Genomic DNA, 23,143 nt, shown 5'->3' on the forward strand with positions numbered 1-23,143 from the left:
AATGATTCACTGTGTCCATGATGCCATATATTAATATGTATAGTTTGTACTTACATGTCATTTTCAAAATATGTTGCTCTAAAGTACATTTATTATATTTTTACATTAAACGAAAATTAGCAGAGAATACTGGATATCACTGAGAATACTACATTTCCATGTTTACATTTTTACAAGAAAGAAAGCAAATAAATAAATAATACTTGACAATTACTACTGGATTTCCAGTGGAGTTTTTTCAATGTTCTCAAACATTAGATTGCAATGAACAATACTCTGAAAATATTTAAAATAGATATTAGGTATAATTCTCTAAACTAAAAATTATGTATTACAATGCGATATATAATTAGCTATAGTTTTCAGCTATAAAAAAATAGCACATCCTAACTGACTGCTATAAATATGTAATGTTGTAATATTTGTAAGGTCCCCTTGCAATGTTTGAATGGAGCTGTTAAGCTATTGTGACAGTGCAGTTAATGGTGAGCTGGTATGTCGCCCAGGATTGAGGGGCTCCAGGACGATTATATAGTTTTTCAAGGAAATTGTGCATCAGTTTTTTCTAAGGTTTGTAAAGTCCAGTTGGGGACCTGGAGCCTGGAGATTTTGCAGGGATCTGGGTGGGAGGAAATCTCCAATCCTGGGACCATGATTTAGGGCTATCCAGCACATTGATTGTTCAGGTGTGTGTGTGGGCCTGATAGTGGAGTCAGGACCAGGGTTCTGGGCTCCACCCTCCCGAGGAGTCCAGGTAAACAAGGGAGAAGTGTTATGGCTGCACGGTATATTCAGACTGAGAGACCAAGCCTGTGGGCTGAGCAGGACGAAAGCTGGAAAAGAGGTACAGTGATTCAGTTATAGAGCCAAGAGGGCTGAAGCATAAGCCTGAGCAGCAGTGCTGCTAGAGAGGCAGGTGGCTTGGTGTTGCTGTGGAAAGCTGAAACCCCTGCGTGGGCAACTGTTCTGTTATTGGAGTTATTTTTCTTTTCCTTCAATAAAAGTGGGCTAACAAGCCCTTAAACGACACAACTGATGTGGACTCAGCTCACTGGTAGGCTCTACATTAAGCTGAAACAACCCCCCAATATTACACTATGTATGGTATAGTTTATGATATTTAAGTCCATCTCTTGTTCCCCTTGTCAGAAAATTATTACACTTAAAGTTTCAAGAACAAGACAATACAATATCATGTTACTGAACTTAAGTGACAGGTTGGCAGCGGATTTTGGTTTCTGAGCAGATGGGCTGAAATCAAGATGTAAAGATGTAAATCTCATTCTTGCATATCCTTTTTATTCTGCTGCTATCCCTCTCATAAAAGTAAAACTCTAATAAGGAGGAAACTATATCTCACTACTACACTTATGCTTTCCCCCAATTCTTTTTGCTAACAATTTTTATTCACTCTGCTTTCTAGACTTCATACTAACTTTGAAAGAGGAAAAAAAAGGTTGCCTCTTTCAATGCTTTTACAGTATAAGATAGTAAGATAAAAGATAGTCCTTAGTGTGCCCTATAGAACCAACTGCTGCTACTGTAAAGGTTGGATCCCTATTAAAACCAGATGACCATTGATGGCCACCTTTAGCAGCCACCTTTTACATTCACTTTATACTTGAGTGCCCCCAAAAACTTAAGTAATGGATTATGTGGTATTAACAGGAGGCTAATCTAGTAGGCTAGGAACTATAGAGTAGTTGAGGTAAGTCCACAAGATTAATTGATGGGCTAACCAGGGCCGAGCATCAAAACTATAGAACCAGAGGCTTATTTACAACACAATCAAGGTCAGGGCAGTTAGGCTACTAGTATGGTCAAGTTGAAGCAACTGGTCAGGTCCAAGGAGTCCAACAGGTCAAGGGATAACATTCTTACCAAGATAAAGGGATCTAGGAACATCAAGAATGTTTTTTTCCCCTTCATTGTCTTTTTGTTCCTATCGGAGATAGTTGAATTATCTGATTATTATATTTATATGTATATCTTTTTTTATTCATATGTAATAATCTTCTTTTCTTCTTTCTGACTGTAGTCAGAGCTGTGCATACAGAACAAGTTACAGTATATAACAAATATGGCCCTGAAGAAGCGAGGCTCCTGCGAAACGCATAGACCAACTGTGAATTGATTCATAAATCTATAAAATCATCGAGCTCTGTAACTCTTGGAGGTTTTTGTTTTATATACCTTCAAAAATGTTTTAATTGTTGATTTTAGTATCTGACATAATAAAAATGTTATTTTTTTTTTTACATTAATGTTTGAGAGTGGTTATCATGGGCACCCCTTTTTATATATGGTGCCTCACTCCAAATTTACAAAAAGGAATAACTAGAAACACTCCGAGAACAGTATAACTAAAGCAACGGGAACGATGAACATTACTTGGAAAACAGGATCAAACACACACACACTTTAGCTTTAGCAATCTGAAGGCTAAATTGAGAAACTAGAGTGAATGTGGTATTCTTTTGAACAAGTATAGATCAAGCAGGAGATGTGCCTGGGGCTACCCCTATGCATTTGCACAGCACACCTGAATTATTAAGCATACATTTTTGGGGGATTTCATTTCAATACAAACCAGTATTTGTACTAAATGTACTAGGAGGGGTAAGCTACTTTCACTCCATTGGATATGTTATCAAATTGTACTTTTCACAAAAGATTTAACTGAAAGTGTTATTTGAACTCTAACATATCCTTTTCCTGCTCTCCTCAATTGGCACCATATTGAATGCAACAGTTATAACCAGCCTGGAGGTAGCAGTATTTTAAGTAGCAAGCTGTACAGTGCTTACAAATTCATTTGTATATGATATTTACAGACAAACTATCTTGAAAGTCAAAATAATTGCATGTGTGTAATGTTCACCTGGTATATGCAATAATGTACTTTACAGACTGAAAAATTTATAGTTAAAAAAAGATAATAGCACATGAAAATGAAAATACTGCATGCTTATCCATTTGTAAATCGAGCCATCTGTGGTTCTTTTAGAAAAAAGTGGTAATTGCCACATCTCTCCTAGTTTGTTTCCATAATATCTATTATAAGCATACACTGCAAAAAGCAAAAAAATACTCTGGGCTGATACATTAATTCTCAGAGGTTGTTAACATGATATAAGCAAATGCTGTAAAAAGGAAATGTGATAAAATGTTTAGGATGTATGCTTAACTTCTCAATTCACTTCTACGCTGTCAAATTAGATTTTGTTTTGAAATGTAAAAGATGACCTGGAATCAGAAAGAGGATCCCAGATCTTTATTGTGAAGGACTTTTCAGGCACTTTTAAAGCTGAAACAAATGAAGCAGATAATAACTCAGAGCCATTTCTCTCAATTCAGCAAACAGGCACAATCAGAAACAGTTAAAGCTTACCATAGAAGAACTATCATTAGCTGATTTTAGATTAGTCATCTACCCAGCTATGAGATGCCTTAAATTGCTAGAACTGTCAGTTCAGATACATTTAATCAGTGAAATCAAGGGAAGAAAATCAATGACATTTTCCTCTAAGGTTAAAAGTTGCTTCAGAAGCTACAAAGAGTAAAAAAAATATTCTGTGTCATTGTTAAACATAGCTTTTCATCGGCTCTTAAGCACGTACGTAACATTTGTTGTCCTTTCAGTGTTCATGCAATTAGCCAGCTGCAGTAGGTCAGTGTCAATTTGGAGGATATTTTGCTGTAAGAAGGTGATGGGAAAAGCCAGTAGGATGAACATTTTAAGGGCAGGACATGGAGTTAAAAGGTTGGTACTGTACTAAGAAAATGTGATTAAGGCCAGGACCACGATGAACAATGAATGATATAATGATATAATAGTTAAGTAAAACAATAAGCTATGCATTATTTCTATCAGTGTCAGGCCATATGTTATGTTATTTACAATTGCACTGCCATGACACTACATTAAAATATCCAAGTCTATGCAAAGATCGATATACTACCCACCGTAATTGAGCAACAAATGTAATTTAACCAGATAAAGGTGGAGTGCACATTGTATTAGGTGGTATTAAACTCAGAAACACAAATGAAAAAAAAAAACGCACCTTACCAAATCTTAGATGTGGTGGCTGCTTTGATTTTCTTTTTTTTACTTTTTTTCTTTATTTCAGCTGGTGATCCAACTAGTATCTTCCTGTCTTAGGGTGTCTGCATTGTGAATTAAGTAGTAAAGCAGACACCCTTGGACAGCAGCATTGTCAGTCTGGGGACAGGTTAGTGTTAGGCGTACTATACATGGATTGAAATTCCACCAGTTCTACTGATCGACTTCTGCCTGTCGGGTTTTTCATGGTAGACCAGTGCCGCCGGCTATAGTCATCGACACTGATCAGAGTGTTCTGATAACAAGGAAGTCTCCCCACTATCAGAACACAATAGCTCAGCGGGAGTGGTTCAGCGTGGATTTGGGAAACGGATCATTTTTTCGTTCAGCCCACTGGTTGAACGAAAAGAATTATTAATGTATGTCTTAGACTAGTGAATTTAGATGAACTTAACTAACAAATTAAAGCTGGACTCCAGATAACATAAGCAATTACAGCAATCATTTTTTTCTTTTTGGGATAAAGGTTCTATATAACTAAATAAAAGCTGACCATTGTAAGCACCCCCATCAGTGCTATATGGTTTGTTTCAACCCTCTAACTGCTAGTTTGTCTGGACAGTTTGGATTGGTAAAGTAGGCTGAATAATAACAGACCTATTGGCTGGATCACTGGGTAAAAAGGAAAAAAGCCTTAAAGGATAAGTTCACCTTTTTAAAAAATAATAATAAATGCACATCTTTTGGCATGTAAATAAAAAAATGTGCATTTATTTTTTTTATTTGGAGCCTGGAAAGCATTGCACCTGGGTTTAAGCAGATCACAGGTGCCATGCAGGACTCCTGCAGACTTGTCAGTGCATCTGTTTGCTAGTACATTGTAGGGGCAGGCAGATATACACTGACAGGAAGAGATAAGGAACTACCTAGAGCGCTCAACAGTGCCCTGGTAGTTCATTGAGAACTACAAGCCAACAGCCGCAAAGACTGTTGGTTCTTGTAGTTTCCCATTCACAGAGCTCTGTGCATGAATGATGTGGCCAGGTGGATGGAGTGTTTTTTTTTAAATAGTGACAGTGAGCGGGGGAGAAGATCCCACACTTTCTGTTACTAGAAGCAGTGGCTCAGAGAGATGCTGCAGGAGTGGGAATATGTTACACGTTCCACCCTAAAAATGGGTGGAACATATAAAATGTTCCCAAAGATGAAATTATCCTTTGAAAACAAAATGAATACAACCACCACATCTAAGAATTGGTGAGCTGCAGTTTCATATATATATAAATATATATATATATATATATATATATATATATATATATATATATATATATATATGTACATATATATGTATAAATTATTTATTTTGGGGGGGGGGGGTTAATACCTCTTTAAGTACAGATATACTGTAGCATAGAAGCTGCCCTAACACTGAGAGACAAAAATCCCTCATAAGCAACTGTTATTGCAATCCAGTTTAAATCCAGTTTGCAAATGCTAAAACTCATGATAACAGATCCTGTTGATGAGTCTAGGACCAATTAAAAAGGATTTGCCATAAATATTTGTCAAATAGCTGATGTAAAGTATTTGGAGGTGCATGACACATTCATATTAGTATTATCAAAATATTCCAATATTTTTTAGACGGAGAATGGTGGCCTATATATTACCAAGTGAGAAATAATTAGGGCTTGTAGAATGTACGGTAGAAAGAGCTGACAAGTGCTCATCTGGGTTATTGATGATTCTACTATTAAATGTGATGGATTAGAGAGTTATTGTACGATGCTTTCTGCTGACCTGATTTTAAGAAAATGGTTGTGCTGCATGCAACAAATGTGTACATCTGTAATTCTCCCAGTTCTGCAATTAAAAAACTATTTATGCTACTATGATGACCACAATAAAAATAATGATACAATTTTAGTATACGTAGCCATGAATAATTAGTTTACACATTCCAAGAGCTTACCTGTGGGTTTGTAAAGATGATGGATGCTGTCTGATTTTCTTTCCCAAGGGCAGATGGGCAGAACTGTACCAGCACTTCAGTGGTGGAACTGGGTGGTACTAAAAGCTGTTAAAAAAAAAAAAAACTGTTGTTTTTAAACTGGTATTGCAACTCTGCAGAAGTATCTTCAATGCTGATGATTAATGCGCTCCACTAAAGCTTTGTGCACTGTGTGCATTCATGGTCTGCTACACTGCTAAACAACTGTAAATGTTCTTTATTGATGACAATGATTCCAGTTACTAGCGTGGTATTATGCCAAATAGAAATTTATTTACAAATTTTGATTGTTCTTCTGGCTCAATAAAATGAGAAGCAAAAGAAGAAAATGCACCACACCTTCAACTAAAGTTGAAAACAACAAGCTATCACTAGTATTTTTTAGCTTCAAAATGAGAAAAGTGGCCATTATAAGCAGCTGTAACTTAGATGCAATCCATTTCAATGAAAAAAAAAAAAAAACAATGGATAGGCAATAGTTTTTAAATTAAAGTATAGTTCTTCTACCAGGTCTGTCAGTGGTCAAGGTAATAATACGATGAAACATTGAATCATTTTACATAGTATCCAGACACACAGCAGTTTTAGGAGATCTCAAATATAAACTGAAGATGCCAAATATACTACAACCCATTACATGTTTTTAAATGGTCCTATAGAACACATCCTGATTCCCAAAGCATAAAGCAAGTGTTTATGTATACAGTTCAACCAACTTAAGCACATAGCAAAGTTTTCAATTATTATACACAGTGCCTAGTAGGAATGACTAAATCTGACAAAACGTCTTCAATCAAAGAATGTAATCCCTATGCCAGGTTTTCTTGTTTCCTGGTCCTCTTCCAAAGAAGGGTTAAAACATCTATCAGAATTGTATTGCCTTGCCCCAATTGTTGACATTTTTATGAATTTCTTTGATGATACTGAAACTGATACTCTCCCCAAAGGGAAGAGAAATGACAATGAAAACATAAAGGATGTTTTACCCTGTTGATGCCTTATTAAAAAAATAAAAATAAATGTTTTTGAATCTGACAATAAAAATGGGTCCCTCCAGCTGAGGGTAGTACAATTCTGCTATATGTTAAAGAATCAACAATGTGGCTTTTCTTTAAAAAGGTAAATCTGTGTAAGAATTAGGATGAGTCTATTGGTGTATGCATTTGATATTTTTTGTCTGTTATACCTGTATTATATAAATGGAATGCTATTTAAATATATGAAAAACTTACAAAAGAAGTTTAATTGCTGTGAGCAATCTGTGGAACATGTCTCAAAAAGTGAATCTATTGTGAATATGATGAGTAACACTGGACCAAATCTCATGCACTTACACATATGGACATGAGCATACGTAAACCTGTATTCTCCTTATAATGGTAGTTACAGTGCCTTGCAAAAGTATTCAACCCCTCTTGGCATTTTTCATGTTTTGTTGCCTCACAGCCTGGAATTAACATGGATTGTTTGAGGATTTGCATAATTTACTTTACAGAACATGAAGATTTTTTTTTTAATATTGTGAAGCAAACAACAAATAGGACAAAATAACAGAAAAAGTCAATGTGTATTTCTATTCACCCCCTTAAAGTCAATACTTTGTAGAGTCACCTTTTGCGGCTTTTACAGCTCCAAGCCGCTTTGGATAAGTCTCTATGAGCTCGCCACATCTTACCACTGGGATTTTTGCCCATTCCTCCTTGCAAAACTTCTCCAGCTCCTTCAAGTTGGATGGTTTGCGCTTGTGAACAGAAAGTCTGACCACAGGTTTTCTATTGGATTGAGGTCTGGGCTTTGACTAGGCCATTCCAACACATTTACATATTTCCTCTTAAACCACTCAAGTGTTGCTTTAGCAGTGTGTTTGGGGGTCATTGTCCTGCTGGAAGGTGAACCTCCGTCCTAGCCTCAAATCACACACAGAGTGGTACAGGTTTTGCCCAAGAATATCTCTGTATTTAGCACCATCCATCTTTCCCTCAACTCTGACCAGTTTCCCAGTCCTGACTGCTGAAAAACATCCCCACAGCATGATGCTGCCACCACCATGTTTCACAGTGGGGATTGTGTTCTTTGGGTGATGTGATGTATTGGGTTTGCACCAGACACATAGCGTTTTCTTTGATGGCCAAAAGTTCAATATTAGTATCATCAGACCAGAGCACCTTCCTCCATACATTTTGGGAGTCTCCCACATGCCTTTTCGCAAACTCAAAATGTGCCATTTTGTTTTTCGCTGAAAGTAATGGCTTTCTTCTCGCCACTCTGCCATAAAGAACAACTCTATGGAGCATACAGCTTATTGTCGTCCTATGTATAGATACTCCAGTCTCTGTTGTGGAACTCTGCAGCTTCTCCAGGGTTACCTTAGGTCTCTATGCTGCCTCTCTAATTATTGCCATCCTTTGCCGGTCTGTGAGTTTTGGTGTGCGGCCGTCTCTTGGCAGGTTTGCTGTTGTGCCATGCTCTTTCCATTTGGTTATTATAGATTTGATGGTGCTCCTAGGGATCATCAAAGATTTGGATATTTTTTTACAACCTAAACCTGACTTGTACTTCTCAACAACATGGTCCCATACTTGTTTGGAGAGTTCCTTGGTCTTCATGGCAGTGTTTGGTTAGTGGTTAGTGGTGCCTCTTGCTTAGGTGTTGCAGCCTCTGGGGCCTTTCAAAAAGGTGTGCATATGTAATGACAGATCATGTGATACTTAGATTGCACACAGGTGGACATCATTTCACTAATTATGTGACTTCTGAAGGTAATTGGTTGCACCAGAGCTTTTTATGGGCCTAATAACAAAGGGGGTGAATACATACGTACATGCCAATTATCATTTTTTTATTTTTGAAAAATAATTTTATGTATATATTTTCTAATTTTACTTCACCAACTTATAGTGTTGTGATCCATCACATATAATTCAGATTAAAAAACTAAAGGCTGTAATGCAATAAAACACGAAAAAAGCCAAGGGGGGTGAATACTTTTGCAAGGCACTGTATGTGTTTTGTACTTAAAATACTCTGCTGTCTCTTGCAAATGTGTTAAATCCAGCCATCAGGAGACTAGTACTCATCAACAGATGGATTTAAATATAATAAACTCAAGTGGTTGTTTATTCCATTGACTGATCATAAAATGTCAAACTCTTGGTCATACAGTATTTGAGCAAATTTGTTTGTATTTGACTGTGATTTTTGCATTGCATTTTTCATCATTACAACATAAATTTATAAAAGCAAATAGTGTACACCCAAGGAATATGGTCTTTGCACTTTGCCTTCTCATTGTAAGAAATGAGGAATGCTGTGGTATAACAAGAAATATTGCAGGTAACTCATCTTCCTGCAATGGAGCAAAAGCAAACGCTTTTCTCAAATGTACTGAGCCATTCAGCTTATTGCATTCTTTCAGCCTGGTGTCTCGGGAGCAGTTAAGGGTATAAAGGTTACAAAGTGAGCACCCGCTTTTAAAACCTGCATGGGACATAACACCCTTATGGCATTGTTCAACATTTTTATTAGATCCTACAAAAAAAGGTTATGTTTCTTGCAATGCTTACTTAAAATACTTAAGTAACAAAATGCTATCAATAGAGCATATACTACAATCCCAGTAAAAAATGTGATCTGCCTTAAGAAAGGGAGAGGTATAAGATTTTAGATTCTATAATACATTATTTCCTTTTTTTATATTTATTTAAAAAATATACCCTTGATAATAATTAAGACCTTTTTTTATCTGAGGTCATCTTATATTAACCTGGTCTAAGTTGGTTTTATCCTCTCTTATACAATGTATGGTGCAATCATTTGAGTAGTTAGATCCATGCTAAAATCGTTTTAGTTAAACTACTTTTAGTTTATGTTGGAACTACAACTCAATATTATTAACACATATGTGATCTTTTCTTTTGCTGCCACCATATGTACTTATGTATACTAATTGTTAAAATTCAATAAACAAATTTGACAAGAAAGGGAGAGGTGGTATCATCCATAATTCACAATGTCTTTACAGAAAGTTATGGGCTGTAGTAATTTAGTTAATTTATTCCCAGCACATATAACAATCTAAACGCATTAAGGGGTCAGTTATGCTTTAGTAAGTCAAAGCAAAGAACGGCTAATTGTTCTGGAACTGTAATTCCCAGCTTTGGCCCACAACTAAGTTATGAAGAAAAGAAAATGAACGGAGCTGACTTTTCAAAGGGTCTTTCCATTGTAATGCAATTCTATTGCTGATGACATTTAAGCCACTGCTAATGAACCAGACACACTAGACAGCACTGGGGATATTTTTAACTCTCTGGACAGTTCACTTGCAATATGCAGAAGTTAGAAGTCATGATAATTAATTCAAATCCATTTCTATGTTAATGACTTGTGAAACAAAAAGTGAACCTAAAGAAATATTCTGAGAACTGTACAGCAGGATAACAAACATGATAAATGTTATGCACATAAAGCAAAGTTGGAATAGCAATGTTCCAGTAAATGAGCCACAAAGCTGGTAGAATGGGATGACTACTTTCTGCAACCTTGCATAATGAATGGGTCTAATAGGTGGTAATACTCACATTTCTTTTAAAAAAATTACGCAATCGTGCCATAAATATTTATGAAAAGAGAATGGTTCATCTGGTTTCTGTAAAACATTCATTTATTTTCTACATCTAAATAGAAAGCTTTAAAAAAGGAAAATAGCGCAAAACATATAAATTAATATATAGGCTTCACTACAAATGAGTAGCTAGGTTCAAGCTTTAGAATTGGAGAGGTATATACCGTATTTGCTGGTGTATAAGATGACTTTTTATACTTAAAAACATCCCCCCAAAAATCGGGGGTTGTCTTATACACGGAGTATAAACTGAACTTTTAGTTCATTTGGGCCTAATCTGTCAGCCCGCTGGATGTGCGATAATACTGTATGTAGTTTCGCTACATACAGTATACTGTGCTGAGCCAATCACGGTGAGCGATGTATTCTATTAATGAATACAAAGCCAGTATTACCGCACATCCAGCGGGCTGACAGATTAGTGGGTGTAAACAAAATGGCTGGTAGACAAGGCCCAATCATGGCTCCAGCAAGAAGGAATTATGAAGTCCATTTTCAAGCTGAAAGTTGTAAACTTTGCCAAGGAACATATTAACTGTACTGCTGCAAGACAATATGGAGAAACAGAAAAGATGGTCTGAGACTGGAAAGCAAATGAAGATGCATTAAAGAGTATGCCAAGGAGTAAGTGTGCATTAACCTCCCCAGCTGTATGATTATGTCAGATTTTTGTGTCTCAAAGCAATACATTGTTTTGCATAGAAATTTGGCATTTTATATTGTAGGTCTGTAATTCTTAGGAATAACTCACTTAAATCTGTCCAAACAAGAGTCTAGTAGACATTCCGGGTATGATAAAGTTTGAAATAGGAAATCATAAATTATAATATAATAAATAACTATAAATAATTATAAAAATAATAATATAATAATAATAAAATTTATTTAATAATGTAATCAAATCAAAAACACAGAAACTTGCTCAGTCGCAGAATTGTCGCTGTCGTCACTTTCTGTATCCGATGACAAATGTCCCCACGAATCACTATCGCTCAATTCTGCAAGTGATTCTTATCTACTATCGCAGTTTTCTAGCTGGTCAAAAACTTATTTTGACGTAAAAGGAACGCTTTTTGGATGCCATGAACATTCTCGAATTTCCAGGCAGAAAGAATGGCATATATAATAAAAGTGCATGCAGGGCACTGGACAAAGCACTAGGGACAAAAGGGATGTGAAATGATTTGATACAGTAATGTAATCTTACAGATTACAGTGTACTGTATGTGTTACGTATTTTTCACTTTTTGAATTTGCCACCGGGCTCTGCCCCCACGCTTCGCGACACTCGCAGGGGACTGAGCCCACGGTACATCGGGCGGAGGACACGGCCTGCGGACACAGAGGGAGGACATCGCAGGATCCTGGGGACAAAGTAAGTAACTTTGCCTGGATCCTGCGATGCAGTCCCGAGTGTGGGGTTACCGCTTTTGGTAGTGAAAATTTACCACGAGCCACACTCGGGAATACCGCTAGGGAGGTTAAGAAGAGGCACCCCACATTGGCCAGAACTCGAAAATCATGTAGCAGACATGGTGCATGAGCATTGTCAAAATGATTATGTAGTGACATGAAGCAACAAACGTATGTTTGCACTTCAGTGGGCCAAATCTAACCCAGATCACAGGAAAGCATTTAAGGCCACTGTATCCTGGTGTACTAGGTTCTTAGAAAGGCATAATCTGGTACTGAGGCAAAAGACCAAAATTGCACAAAAATTACCTGAAGATCTCGACGGCAAAGTACTTTCCATCGATATGTAATACAAGAGCACAAGGAACATGGCTATGCATTAAGTAATATTGGAAATATGGATGAAACTCCAATGAATTTTCGATATGGTTGGAAATAAAACTGTCAATTCAAAAGGTGCAAAAACAGTGTTAATTAAAACAACAGGACAGGAGGAGTCCACTTTTACAGTGGGACTAGCATGTACAGCCGATGGTGCAAAACTATGACCAATGATTTTTTTTAAAAGAAAAACAATGCCGAAAATCAAATTCCCCTTTGGAGTTTTTGTACATGTGAATGAAAAAGGTTGAAGGAATGAAGAAGGGTTAAAGCTATGGCTTGATAATGTATGAAGTAGGCGACCAGGTGGACTTCGTCGAGAACGTAGCCTACTGGTGTGGAACATGTTCAGGGCTCATTTAACTACCAGCATAAAGAAAAGTCTAGCAAATTCCTGCAGGATTGACATCGTTGGTACAGCCACTGGATGTGTGCCTAAACAAGCCATTTAAAGATTGCATTCGAGAACTGTGGAATGAGTGGATGGTTAGCTGCAAAATGTCATTCACAAAAGGAGGAAACATGCATGCTCCACAGTTGGATGTGTTGTGTAACTTTGTCATAAAAGCCTGAAATAATATTGATGCAGAAACAGTAATCAAGTCTTTCAAGAAGTATGACATATCAAATTCATTGAATGGTATGGTAGACAACTACTTGTGGCAAGATGAAGGGGAAGCCAAAGCTGAAGCCACACCATCAGATTTGGAATTAGATCCATATGATGACTGTCTTACAAATGTATCACAAGATGTCATTGATGAACTTATGATGTCAGAGGATGAACATGATGAGGATTTTGAAGGATTTTAAGTACCGGTAAGTCATAACCATTTTAATTAAAATTATTTAAATCAAATCTGATGTTTTTAAATGGTGTTACCTCAGAAGGGGGGTAGTCTTATACGTCGAGTATAGCCCAAAACCTATGTTTTAACTGGAAACTTGTCTTATACGCCCAGTGGCCTTATAGGCTGGCAAATACGGTACATTTCTTTTTCACAAAAGTAAATTATATTTGTGAAGAATACATTTTTCATGTATATTGTATTATTTTTACAGCCAGTGTTTTTCTTATGTTTAGATTTAGGTTGTTTTTAAGTTCTTTCTTGCATAATTCCCTTGTGGGATGCCAAAATAAAAAAGAGAAATGTGAAAACGAAAACTAAAATAAAGTTCTTCTAAATTTGGTGTAAATTTAAAAGCAGGAAATCTGATATTCAGCTAACATTTACTGCAGGTCTATTTTCCTGGTGCATGTGGATAAATGACTGCTGCTTCACAGTGTGAATTGCATGATTTATGAGTGTGAAACAGTAGAGTTAAGATAAATGTCTTGTATTATAGCACAAAAATTCAAAATGTGTATTAGTTGCAGTTCGAATTTCTCCAGCACTTATTTAACAAAAGGAAAATAGGGTCCCATTCTATCTTATTTATACAAATATTAGCAAAATATGTCTATCACTGAATATCAAGGGAGCAAAAGCAAGAGGGCAGTCCAATTAAGCGAGGAAACATAAATGAGCAGACAACTGGATGACAACTAGATACAGTTGGAGACAACAAAAGTAAACAGACCTAGGGTAAAAATTCAAGTTGGACCTACATATGTTAGTCACAGCATAGTACATCAAACTAATAGGGTGGGTCGTTGCACCTGAGAGGATAATAGAGACTTACCCCCTTAGGGGGGGACAACAGCCTGCAGGACCTTCCTGCCAAAATGCCTGATCGCTGGCAGATGTGAGGACCAGTCTGTAATGTTGCACAAAGGTGCGGAAACTTGACCACGTTGCTGCCTTGCAAATTTGTTTAGGGGTGGCACCAGCTCTTTCTGCCCAAGTGGCCGCAAGCGCTCTGGTTGCGTGTGCACGAATTCCATCTGGCGGAGACAAGCCTGCATGTGAGTATGCTTCCAGGATGGATAATTTCAGCCACCTGGCTAATGATCCTTTAGAAGCCTGGCAACCTTTCTTGTTGCCCAAAAAAAGGACAAATAACGAGTCTGTATGTATAAAGTCCTTTGTAATTTCTAGATAGCATAACAAAATCCTCTTGACATCCAACGTATGAAAAAAGGTCTCCGTCTCCCCCGATGGGTTAGCACAGAAGGTTGAGAGCAATTATGCATTGAAGCTACTTTAGGTAAGAACTTTGGGTCTATTCTAAAAATAACTCTATCTGGAAATACTGACAGGTAAGGTTCCCTAATTGACAGAGCGTGTAGCTCACTGATTCTGCGTCCTGAAGTAATGGCGATTAGGAACACAGCTTTAAGAGTGAGACATTTGAGTGACGCTTCTTCCAGAGGTTCAAATGGGCTCCTTGCTAGGGATTGCAGGACTACCGACAGGTCCCGCTTAGGGAAATTCTTGACCAGTGCTGGCCTTGATCTTGCAAGAGCTCTAAAAAATCTGACTACCAGCGTTTCAGATTTTTCTAAGAACACCACTAGCGCAGCAATCTGTACTTTCAAGGTACTGACTGCTAGTCCCTTATCTGCCCCATCTTGCAAGAACTCCAAGATGGAAACAAGGCTCCTTGGGTCTTGGGAAGATGAATCGCACCATGAATTACAGACTTATAGACTATAGACTGGCCCTTGTTACCCTTTTCCTACTTAATAGTAATGTTGTAATGAGATGGTCAGAAAACCCCTTACTCCTTAGCAGCTGCTCCTCATATACCAGGCTGCGAGAGATAGCCACCTCTGGATGATTTACTGGACCTTGGCTTAGCGGATCTTGCCTGGGAGGTAAATGCCAACAAGGCTTGGTCGCCATTCCCAGAACGGTTGAGAACCAGGCCCTTTTCGGACAAAACTGAGTGATTAGGATGACTGGTACTTTTTCCCGTCGGATCTTCCTTAATACCAGTGGAATTAACTGGAATGAGGGGGAAAGTGTAGCAAAAGGTGAAATCTCCATGGATGCACCAGAGCGTCTATCCCTAGCGATCCATCAAGATTGTTTAAAGAAAATAACTGAGGAACCTGTGCATTCTCCTTTGAGGCAAGCAGGTCCATCTCTGGATGTCCCCACATACTGGAAATCATTGCAAAGACCTCCGGATTCAGAGACCACTCTGCTTCCTGAATGGGGTGCCTGCTCAGGAAATCAGCCACTCTGTTCAGGGTCCCCTTTAGGTGGATTGCTGACAGGGATAGCAAGTACTTCTCTGCCCACAGAAGGATTCCGTTGCCAGTGCTTATAAAGATCTGATCCTTGTGCCCCCCGTCTGTTTAGATAAGCCACAGCTGTGGCATTGTCCGTTAACACTTGGACATGGTGAAACTGGAGATCTTGCACAAATATTACTAGAGATAAAGCGATCGTCTTCAGTTCTCTCCAATTTGGGGACCTTGTCGCCTCCTTCTTGGACCAACTTCCTTGAGTGAAGTTTTTCTCTAGGTGGGCCCCCTATCCCCAAGAGCTGGTGCCTGTTGTCAGTCTTCTTTTGACTGGAAAGGCCCAATCTAGACCCCTTGATAGGATCTCCTGACTCTTCCACCAACATAGTGACCTCCTGACCCGGGTTGGAATCCTCACCTCCATGTCCAGGGATCTTAAGCTGAGATCCCATGACCTCAGGAGAAAATTTTGTAGACACCTGAAGTGCAGTTTTGCCCACTGAATAGCCAGCATTGTTGAGGTCAGTACCCCTAAGGCCGACATAACTTGCCTTATCATTATGGGCTGGTTGGTCTGCAGCATTGACACAGTGCACTGAACCTTGTCCTTTTTCTCTTGTGGGAGAAAAATCTTCTGTTCAATTGAATTTATTTGATAGCCTAGAAAGCGAATCTCCTGTGACGGGTTTAGTGAGGATTTCTGGAGGTTTAGAATCCCTCCTAGAGATCCCAGCTGGTTGCGTGCTTTGACTAAGTCATCCTGCAACCTTTCCCTTGAGGGGACAAAGAATAGTAGGTTGTCCAAATAGGGAATCACTGCCATTCCCTGAAGACGAAGCGGAGCTAGGGCTTCCGCCATCACCTTGGTAAAGATCTGAGGCGAGGATGACAGCCCGAACGGCAAGGCCTTGAACTGCAGATGATGAATCACGCCTTCCATCTTTACCACCAACCTGAGATACTTCTGGGACTGGAGTGAGATTGGGATATGCAGGTATGCATCCCTTAAATCTATTGACACCATGTAACATTCTGGGGTCAGCAGATTTCTGACTGAAAAAAATCGAGTTCATCTTGAACTTTCTGTACTTGACGGATTTGTTCAGGGGTTTTAGATTGAGGATCAATCGGAATTTTACTGTTGGCTTTTTTACCAAGAAAATGTAAGAATAAAAACCCTGTTGCCACTCTTCTGGTGGCACTTGGATCACTACACCCTGCTGCATCAGCTCCTTTAATAAGGACTTAATGGCCAGGGTTTTCACTGGATCCTTTTGGGGTATTCGTCACAAGAAATCTTCTTGGGGGAGATTCCGTAAACTCTATTGCGTAGCCTTGAGAAAGAGTGGTCAGGATGAACTGATTTGGCATTTAACTTTTTTGTGCTTTTTTGAAGATTGTGGGTCCGCTGGCTGTTGTGGTTCCACAGCCACAGACCTCCAGCCTATACACTTTAACCTAATTGCCTAATTGCCTAATTGCCTCCACTATATATTCAAGCTGCTCTCCTCCAGGGAGCAAAAAAGGCCAGTAGAAGGAGCTGTGGGCCCCGAGCGCGTAGCCTGTACTATCCCCGTATCACCCCCAACACCAGCCTGGACGTTTGCCGTGCATCAGTGACGTCATTTCCGCTTCCGCGCTCCAGAGTGGTCAGCGTGGAGCTTTCCATGCACTGGATGCAGCGGTTCAGCCTGTTTACAGACTCCACACCCAGACGCCTGAAAGAATGAAATCCGAGCCGGAAACAAGATAACAGCACATCCCAGGACACTTCCCATCTCAAAGAAATACCTCCACCCTGCGAACCAGTAAGTGTAATTGTTACTAACTTTCATTTTTGCATAAACAAGCTACCACAGTTGGCGCCTCCACACCCCTCCTTTTTTCAACATTGATTATCAACAGAGGTAATGGACACCCTCTGAGGATGGCTGCCTCCTCATTCTAGAATTTACCTGCCTTATGTTAATGTGCTATTATAGCTACCATTGTACTATTTACCTTAGACATCACATGCTGCAGAGAGCTGGAGACCCCCCTTTTTGTTTCTCTGCTGATTTGGCATTATGCCTGACCACTGCAGAAGGAAATTTTGCAGCCTTCCGCCCACCCACAGGGTAGAGTCATTGGGATTTTTCGGCTTGCGCAGGAGGATTAAAAAGAATTCCGCCCTTGCCCTTAGCTTTTTATGTGGACCAATTGTTTTTCCTCCCCTGGGACTTGTTGTCCTGCTCCTGAGCTCCTTGAGGTCAAAAAAAGGGGCTTTGGGGGCTGTTTTTTCCTCTTTACCAGGAAGGATTTCTTCCTATCGGCTGTCCTGTCTAGAATGGTATCTATATCAGGACCGAAGAGAAGGTCACCCGAAAAGGGAATCACGCAGATCTTACTTTTCAGTGCTGCATCGCCTGGCCAAGTCTTCAGCCACAATACTCTCCTTGCCAAATTTGTTAAGGCTGCTGATCTAGCCGACATTCTAATTGCTTTGGCTGAAGTATCCACCGTATAGGCTACTGCAGAGGACAAGGTAGTAAAAGAACCCAAAATCTCCTGTTTGGGTGAATGCGATAATATATGAGCTTTTAGCTGGTTAACCCAGTATTCGTATATCGTAGCCATGGCTGGCTTTAAATTGATCATGATCGAATGCCAAGATCTCTTGAGCAAAAGATTCATTTGCTTATCCCATGTCCTAAAAGGCTAGGTCAGTGGATCACAAAACCTGAGAGAAGGCAGCGTTGAGCTTGGGGACCTTGTTCCATACTGCAGAGGGGTCTTCCTCATAAGAAAAGCTTCTCTCTTGTGGGCTCTTGAGAAAAAGGTTTCCTCTCCGGCCCCTGCCATTCCTTTTTTTTTGGAATCCGAAATGACAGAATGTACCGGAAATGTTCACCCCTTAGGCTCACTAAGACCCGCATACATATGAATATGCAGTGTCAGCTCCTTTTTATCTTCGCGTAGGCCAAGGGTAACATGTATGGCTCTAAGAAGCCCATCAACTTCTTCCAGGGATAGCTTAAACTTGGAGGGGGCCATTTCAGCCCCTTCAACCTCCTCCTCTTCCGAATCATCATTGGAAGGTGCGGGGATTGTTTTTCCCTGGTAGAAGGACCTTCAGACAGAGTCTCTAACACCAGGACAGGAAGTGAACCCTGGGAAGACTCTAATGTGGAGGGCTGACTAGCAGACAAATTAACTAATGAGTCACAGAATGTTTGAATTGTGGCATAGAGTTACTTCTTTACAGAGGCAACCAAGTCATCACAAACGGAAGTAGATTCCTCTTTGACTAAAGAAGCAATGCAAGTACTGCATAGGGCTTTTTTCCAATTGTCTCCTATCTTGGCTTTGCATGAGGGGCATCTCTTTTTCCCCAGGTCAGAGCTTTTGGCCTGAGAGAAAAAAGACAAAAGGGAAAAACCAAGGGGACCCAGTGAGACCCAGTCTCCACCTCCGGACCACCCAACAAGGTGCACAAGGAAGAAAAATACAGACTCCAGTGCCCAGACAGGCCCTCGCCACCAGGGGGAAAGAAAAGAGAGACTGTAAACCCCAGGTAAAGGAAATGGGCATACTTAATCAACTGCCCCCTACCTGAGCCTTGCTGGTGCCTGTGCCTGTCCTCAATGCTGCAGATGGCGCGTTCTCAATAGCGGGTGTGCAGCGCTCCACTCGTGGCTTCACACGCCACTTCTGGACTCCCATAGTGCCAATGCACCGGACCGGAAGTGGAAATAGGTGCCAGCTCCTGCCCTGCTTCCTCCCCCTGTGTCCAGTCGCTGAAAATGACGTCGGGCGCTGACCTGGTGACCTGCTAAAAGGAAGTGTCACTTCCGGCGCGGCCAAGAATTATTCTCGACCAATGCAAAATGGTGGCAGTGCATGCACAGCCATCGCTCTCAGGATACTGGAGTGGGTCACCGGATCTTCTGTGGCTCTTCCTGAACACCTGGGGGTAAGAGGAGCCTGAACCTACCACTGCCAAAGCCCTGGTAAGACGGGAGGACTGAGGGCCTCTAAAAAGGAGGAAAAAACAAGAGGAGACCCTCTCAGGAGTACCTAAGAGATCATGGCTCCCCTCCAAAAGATGTTCCCTCTGGGCCGGGGAAAACACAAAAACTGACGTGTGGTAGGAAGGTGCCTCCCTTTAAAGATCTGGAGGAAGAAGGTGTTTCCTGTGGTCCAGTGGAAGGAGTCACTGTCTCTCAGGTGCTGTCCTGAAAGATGTCTTGGGAAAAATGCAGACTGAGGGAGGGCGCATAAGAATGTTGTAGGCTAAAGGATGAAAAAGAGAGATCAACAGATGATCTACCTACAAAAGAGAAGAAAGGTTAGGAAGAACTGTCAGGTGAAAAAAAGCTCTAGCTTACTTTTCAGGGTGATACCCTGATCCCTCCCAAACCTCTTATTGGCAATTTAGGCAACTTCAGCACTTCAGATGTGGTGAAACTACAAATCCCATTATGACTCTGCATCCAGCAGTCATGACTGTCAGTCTTGCAATGTCTCATGGTATTTGCAGTTGCGCCACAGCTGGGGTGTTAAGGTTTCTTCCTCCTCCTGCAAGCCCTATATCTCTCTCATTTTTATTCCTAAATTTATAGCAAAAAGTATAAAGACATACAGAACAAATCCTATCCTCTGGAATTCCCCACCCCAGTCTGTCCAACTTTCTCCTAATTTTACGGTAATCCTTGAAATCACTCATCTATTTGGGGAAGACTATCGCACCTCCTCCTCAAAACTGTACTTTTACTTTCTCCATCAACTAATCCTTCATGGTCAGTGCCTTCTGTATCACTTGTCCTTCCAGTTAGATAGTAAGCTCTCATGAGTAGGGCCTTCCTTACACATATAGAATATTGGACTATCCAAAGTTTCTTTCACTCATATCAAAGTCTGTCTCCAACATGTATGAAGAGCAGCTGCCAAGTCCTGTAGCCACCCTGGCGGTATGATTGTGTCGGATTTTTGCGTCTCAAAGCGGTACAATTGTTTTGCATAGAAATTTGGCATTTTATATTGTAGGCCTGTCATTCTTAGCAATAACACACTTAAATCTGTCCAAACAAGAGTCTAGTAGATATCCCAGGTATGATAAAGTTTGAAACACAAAATCATAAATTATAATATATTAAATAACTATAAATTATAAAAAAGTAATACTATAATAATAATAAAATTAATTTCAACATGATTCACTATCGCTCAATTCTGCAAGTGTTCTAATTTACTATCACTGTTTTCTAGCTGGTCTAAAACCACTTTTGACGTAAAGGGACACTTTTTAGTTGCTATGGACAATCTCAAGTTTCCAGGCAGAAAGAACAGTATATATATAATATAAAACTGCATGCAGGGCACTGGACAAAGCACTGGGGACAAAAGGGATGTGAAATGATTTCATACAGTAATGTAATCTGTAAGATTACAGTGTACTGTATGTGTTATGAATTTTCTATTTTTTGAATTTGCAGCTGGGCTCCTCCCCCATGCGTTGCGACACTCGCAGGAAACGGAGCCCAGCACACAGAGGCATCAGGTGGAGGACACAGCCCATGGACACAGCAGGGGGACATCGCAGGATCCTGGGGACAAGGTAAGTAACCTGCACCAGGATCCTGCAATGCAATCCCGAGTGTGGCTCGGGGTTACCACTAATGGTACTGAAATTTAACCCTGAGCCACACTAGGGGAAAACCACCAGGGAGGTTAAAGGTTAACTTCACCTTTTATAAAAAAATAATAATAATAATAATAATAATAAATGCACATTTAAAAAAAAAAGTGCATTTATTATTTTTTACACTGGAGCCTGTAAAGCATTGTCCCCGTGATCAGACCATGGGTGCAATGCCAGGATCCTGCAGAATCTCAGTACACTGTCTGCTCATACCTCTAATATGGGCAGGCAGTTACTGAATTGCAGGAACAATCAATGAACTACCAGAGCGCTCACCGTCACCCTTGCAGTTACTTAATATGGGTGGAACATGTAACATGTTCCAAAGGTAAATTTCAGGGAAGTCAATGATAAGTTACTATAATCCAATATAACAAAATGAAAATATATGGTAAAGATTGTCTCCAATCTAATTCAACTGATAATACTGTAAATTTAGGAGGCCGCAGGATTGGTTTGACCTGCATAACTTCTGGTTTATACTGTATAAAATTCATTTTTTAAGTACAACTAAAGGGCCAGTAGAGGAAATACACTGCAATCATGCAAAACTACCTAGCCATTTATCTAACATTACAGTTCACAGTCAGTGGTCAATATATTTAATAACAAAAACAAAAATGACCATTTATTCCAAATTATCAATACAAGAAGCTTAACTTACTGGTTTACTGTGATCCATTTCCACTAAGAAATGTTCAGGATTGGTATTTATAATTTGTAGCTCAAAGGTTTCTTGCGTAGGATTACGCAATGGAATAATAAGACGAGTCCACCTATAAAATATTAAAAAATAAAAGAAGAGTTACAGTACATGTAGCCATTATACATTTCTTTATCTTGTGAGACTAAAATAATATATACGTTAATTGATGTATGGCAGAAAAAGGTATTTAAATGTGAATAGATTAAGCCAACATGCAATCTTTTTACCACACAATCCTACAATCCTACTTTTTTTTCCCTAATACTCCAAATATCATGAACATATATTAAGGTCTGTTACTTTGCATCACTGTGCTTTCTAATGTTAAACATTAAAATACAGTTTTCTTCATTAGAGGCAGGAGTATCAGTTTATGTGCACAATTCAGGTATTAAATAAAAAAAGCACAGAACATCCTTGTTTCCTTTCCTCTGTAGTCACAGTTTTAACATTCTCATGTTTCAGACAAGCAGCTGTCAAAAATGCCCAAGGTTAGGTAAATAACAAAAGCACACGCAGAGGGCAGAGAAGAAGCCTGGCTGTGTTTTACATCTTGTCAAAAGATAAACAGCTATTAATGCCATTCTGTTTTAAATATATTGTAGTTTATTGGTAAGAGGAAGATATGGTCTTAGGGTAAAAAAAATCAACATACGGCTGATGACAAGGCAGAAATTTACCACCTACAACTAAGCACATCAAACAAAGCAGTTAAAATGCTGAAGGCTAAAAAATAAAATGTTTATTTGACTGAATGTCAAGTTTAACTAACAATATTCAAATGAAAGTGCAAAGACAATACTAACTTTCCAAGTTCACATGCCGCTTCAGGAAGTTTAATTGGTGCTGGCTTCTCAGATGACATTTGTAATTCATACCAAAATTCTCCAAACACGTCACACTGGAAAATCACACTAGAAAAAAAAATCATAGATAAATAAATTAGAACATGTTTTAAATATCATTTCTCTGAAGGCATTGTCAGGGGGCTGCTTTCTGTCAGTAGCACATGCATGTTTATCAACTTTATGGAGTAAAGAGACAGAAGAACAGGAAAATATTCCAAAATTCATTGATAAAAACGTAAGCACATGATTTAGCACATACAAGTGATTAATACTGTTCT

General features: G+C 39.3%; 1 protein-coding gene across 2 annotated transcripts in view; it reads right to left on the reverse strand.

Annotated features, from left to right (window-relative positions):
* Positions 1-23,143, reverse strand: part of CFAP47 (cilia and flagella associated protein 47) — a 769,322-nt gene that overhangs the window by 187,517 nt on the left and 558,662 nt on the right. For both annotated transcript variants that reach the window (XM_073614843.1, XM_073614844.1), the window contains exons 54-56: positions 22,824-22,931; positions 21,976-22,087; positions 6,042-6,146 (exon numbers count right to left, since the gene is read on the reverse strand). In XM_073614843.1, the coding sequence (XP_073470944.1) occupies positions 6,042-6,146; positions 21,976-22,087; positions 22,824-22,931 (325 nt within the window). The remainder of the gene's footprint in view (positions 1-6,041; positions 6,147-21,975; positions 22,088-22,823; positions 22,932-23,143) is intronic.

Source organism: Aquarana catesbeiana, linkage group LG02 (assembly GCF_042186555.1).
Source record: "Aquarana catesbeiana isolate 2022-GZ linkage group LG02, ASM4218655v1, whole genome shotgun sequence".
In the NCBI taxonomy this organism is placed as follows: domain Eukaryota; kingdom Metazoa; phylum Chordata; class Amphibia; order Anura; family Ranidae; genus Aquarana; species Aquarana catesbeiana.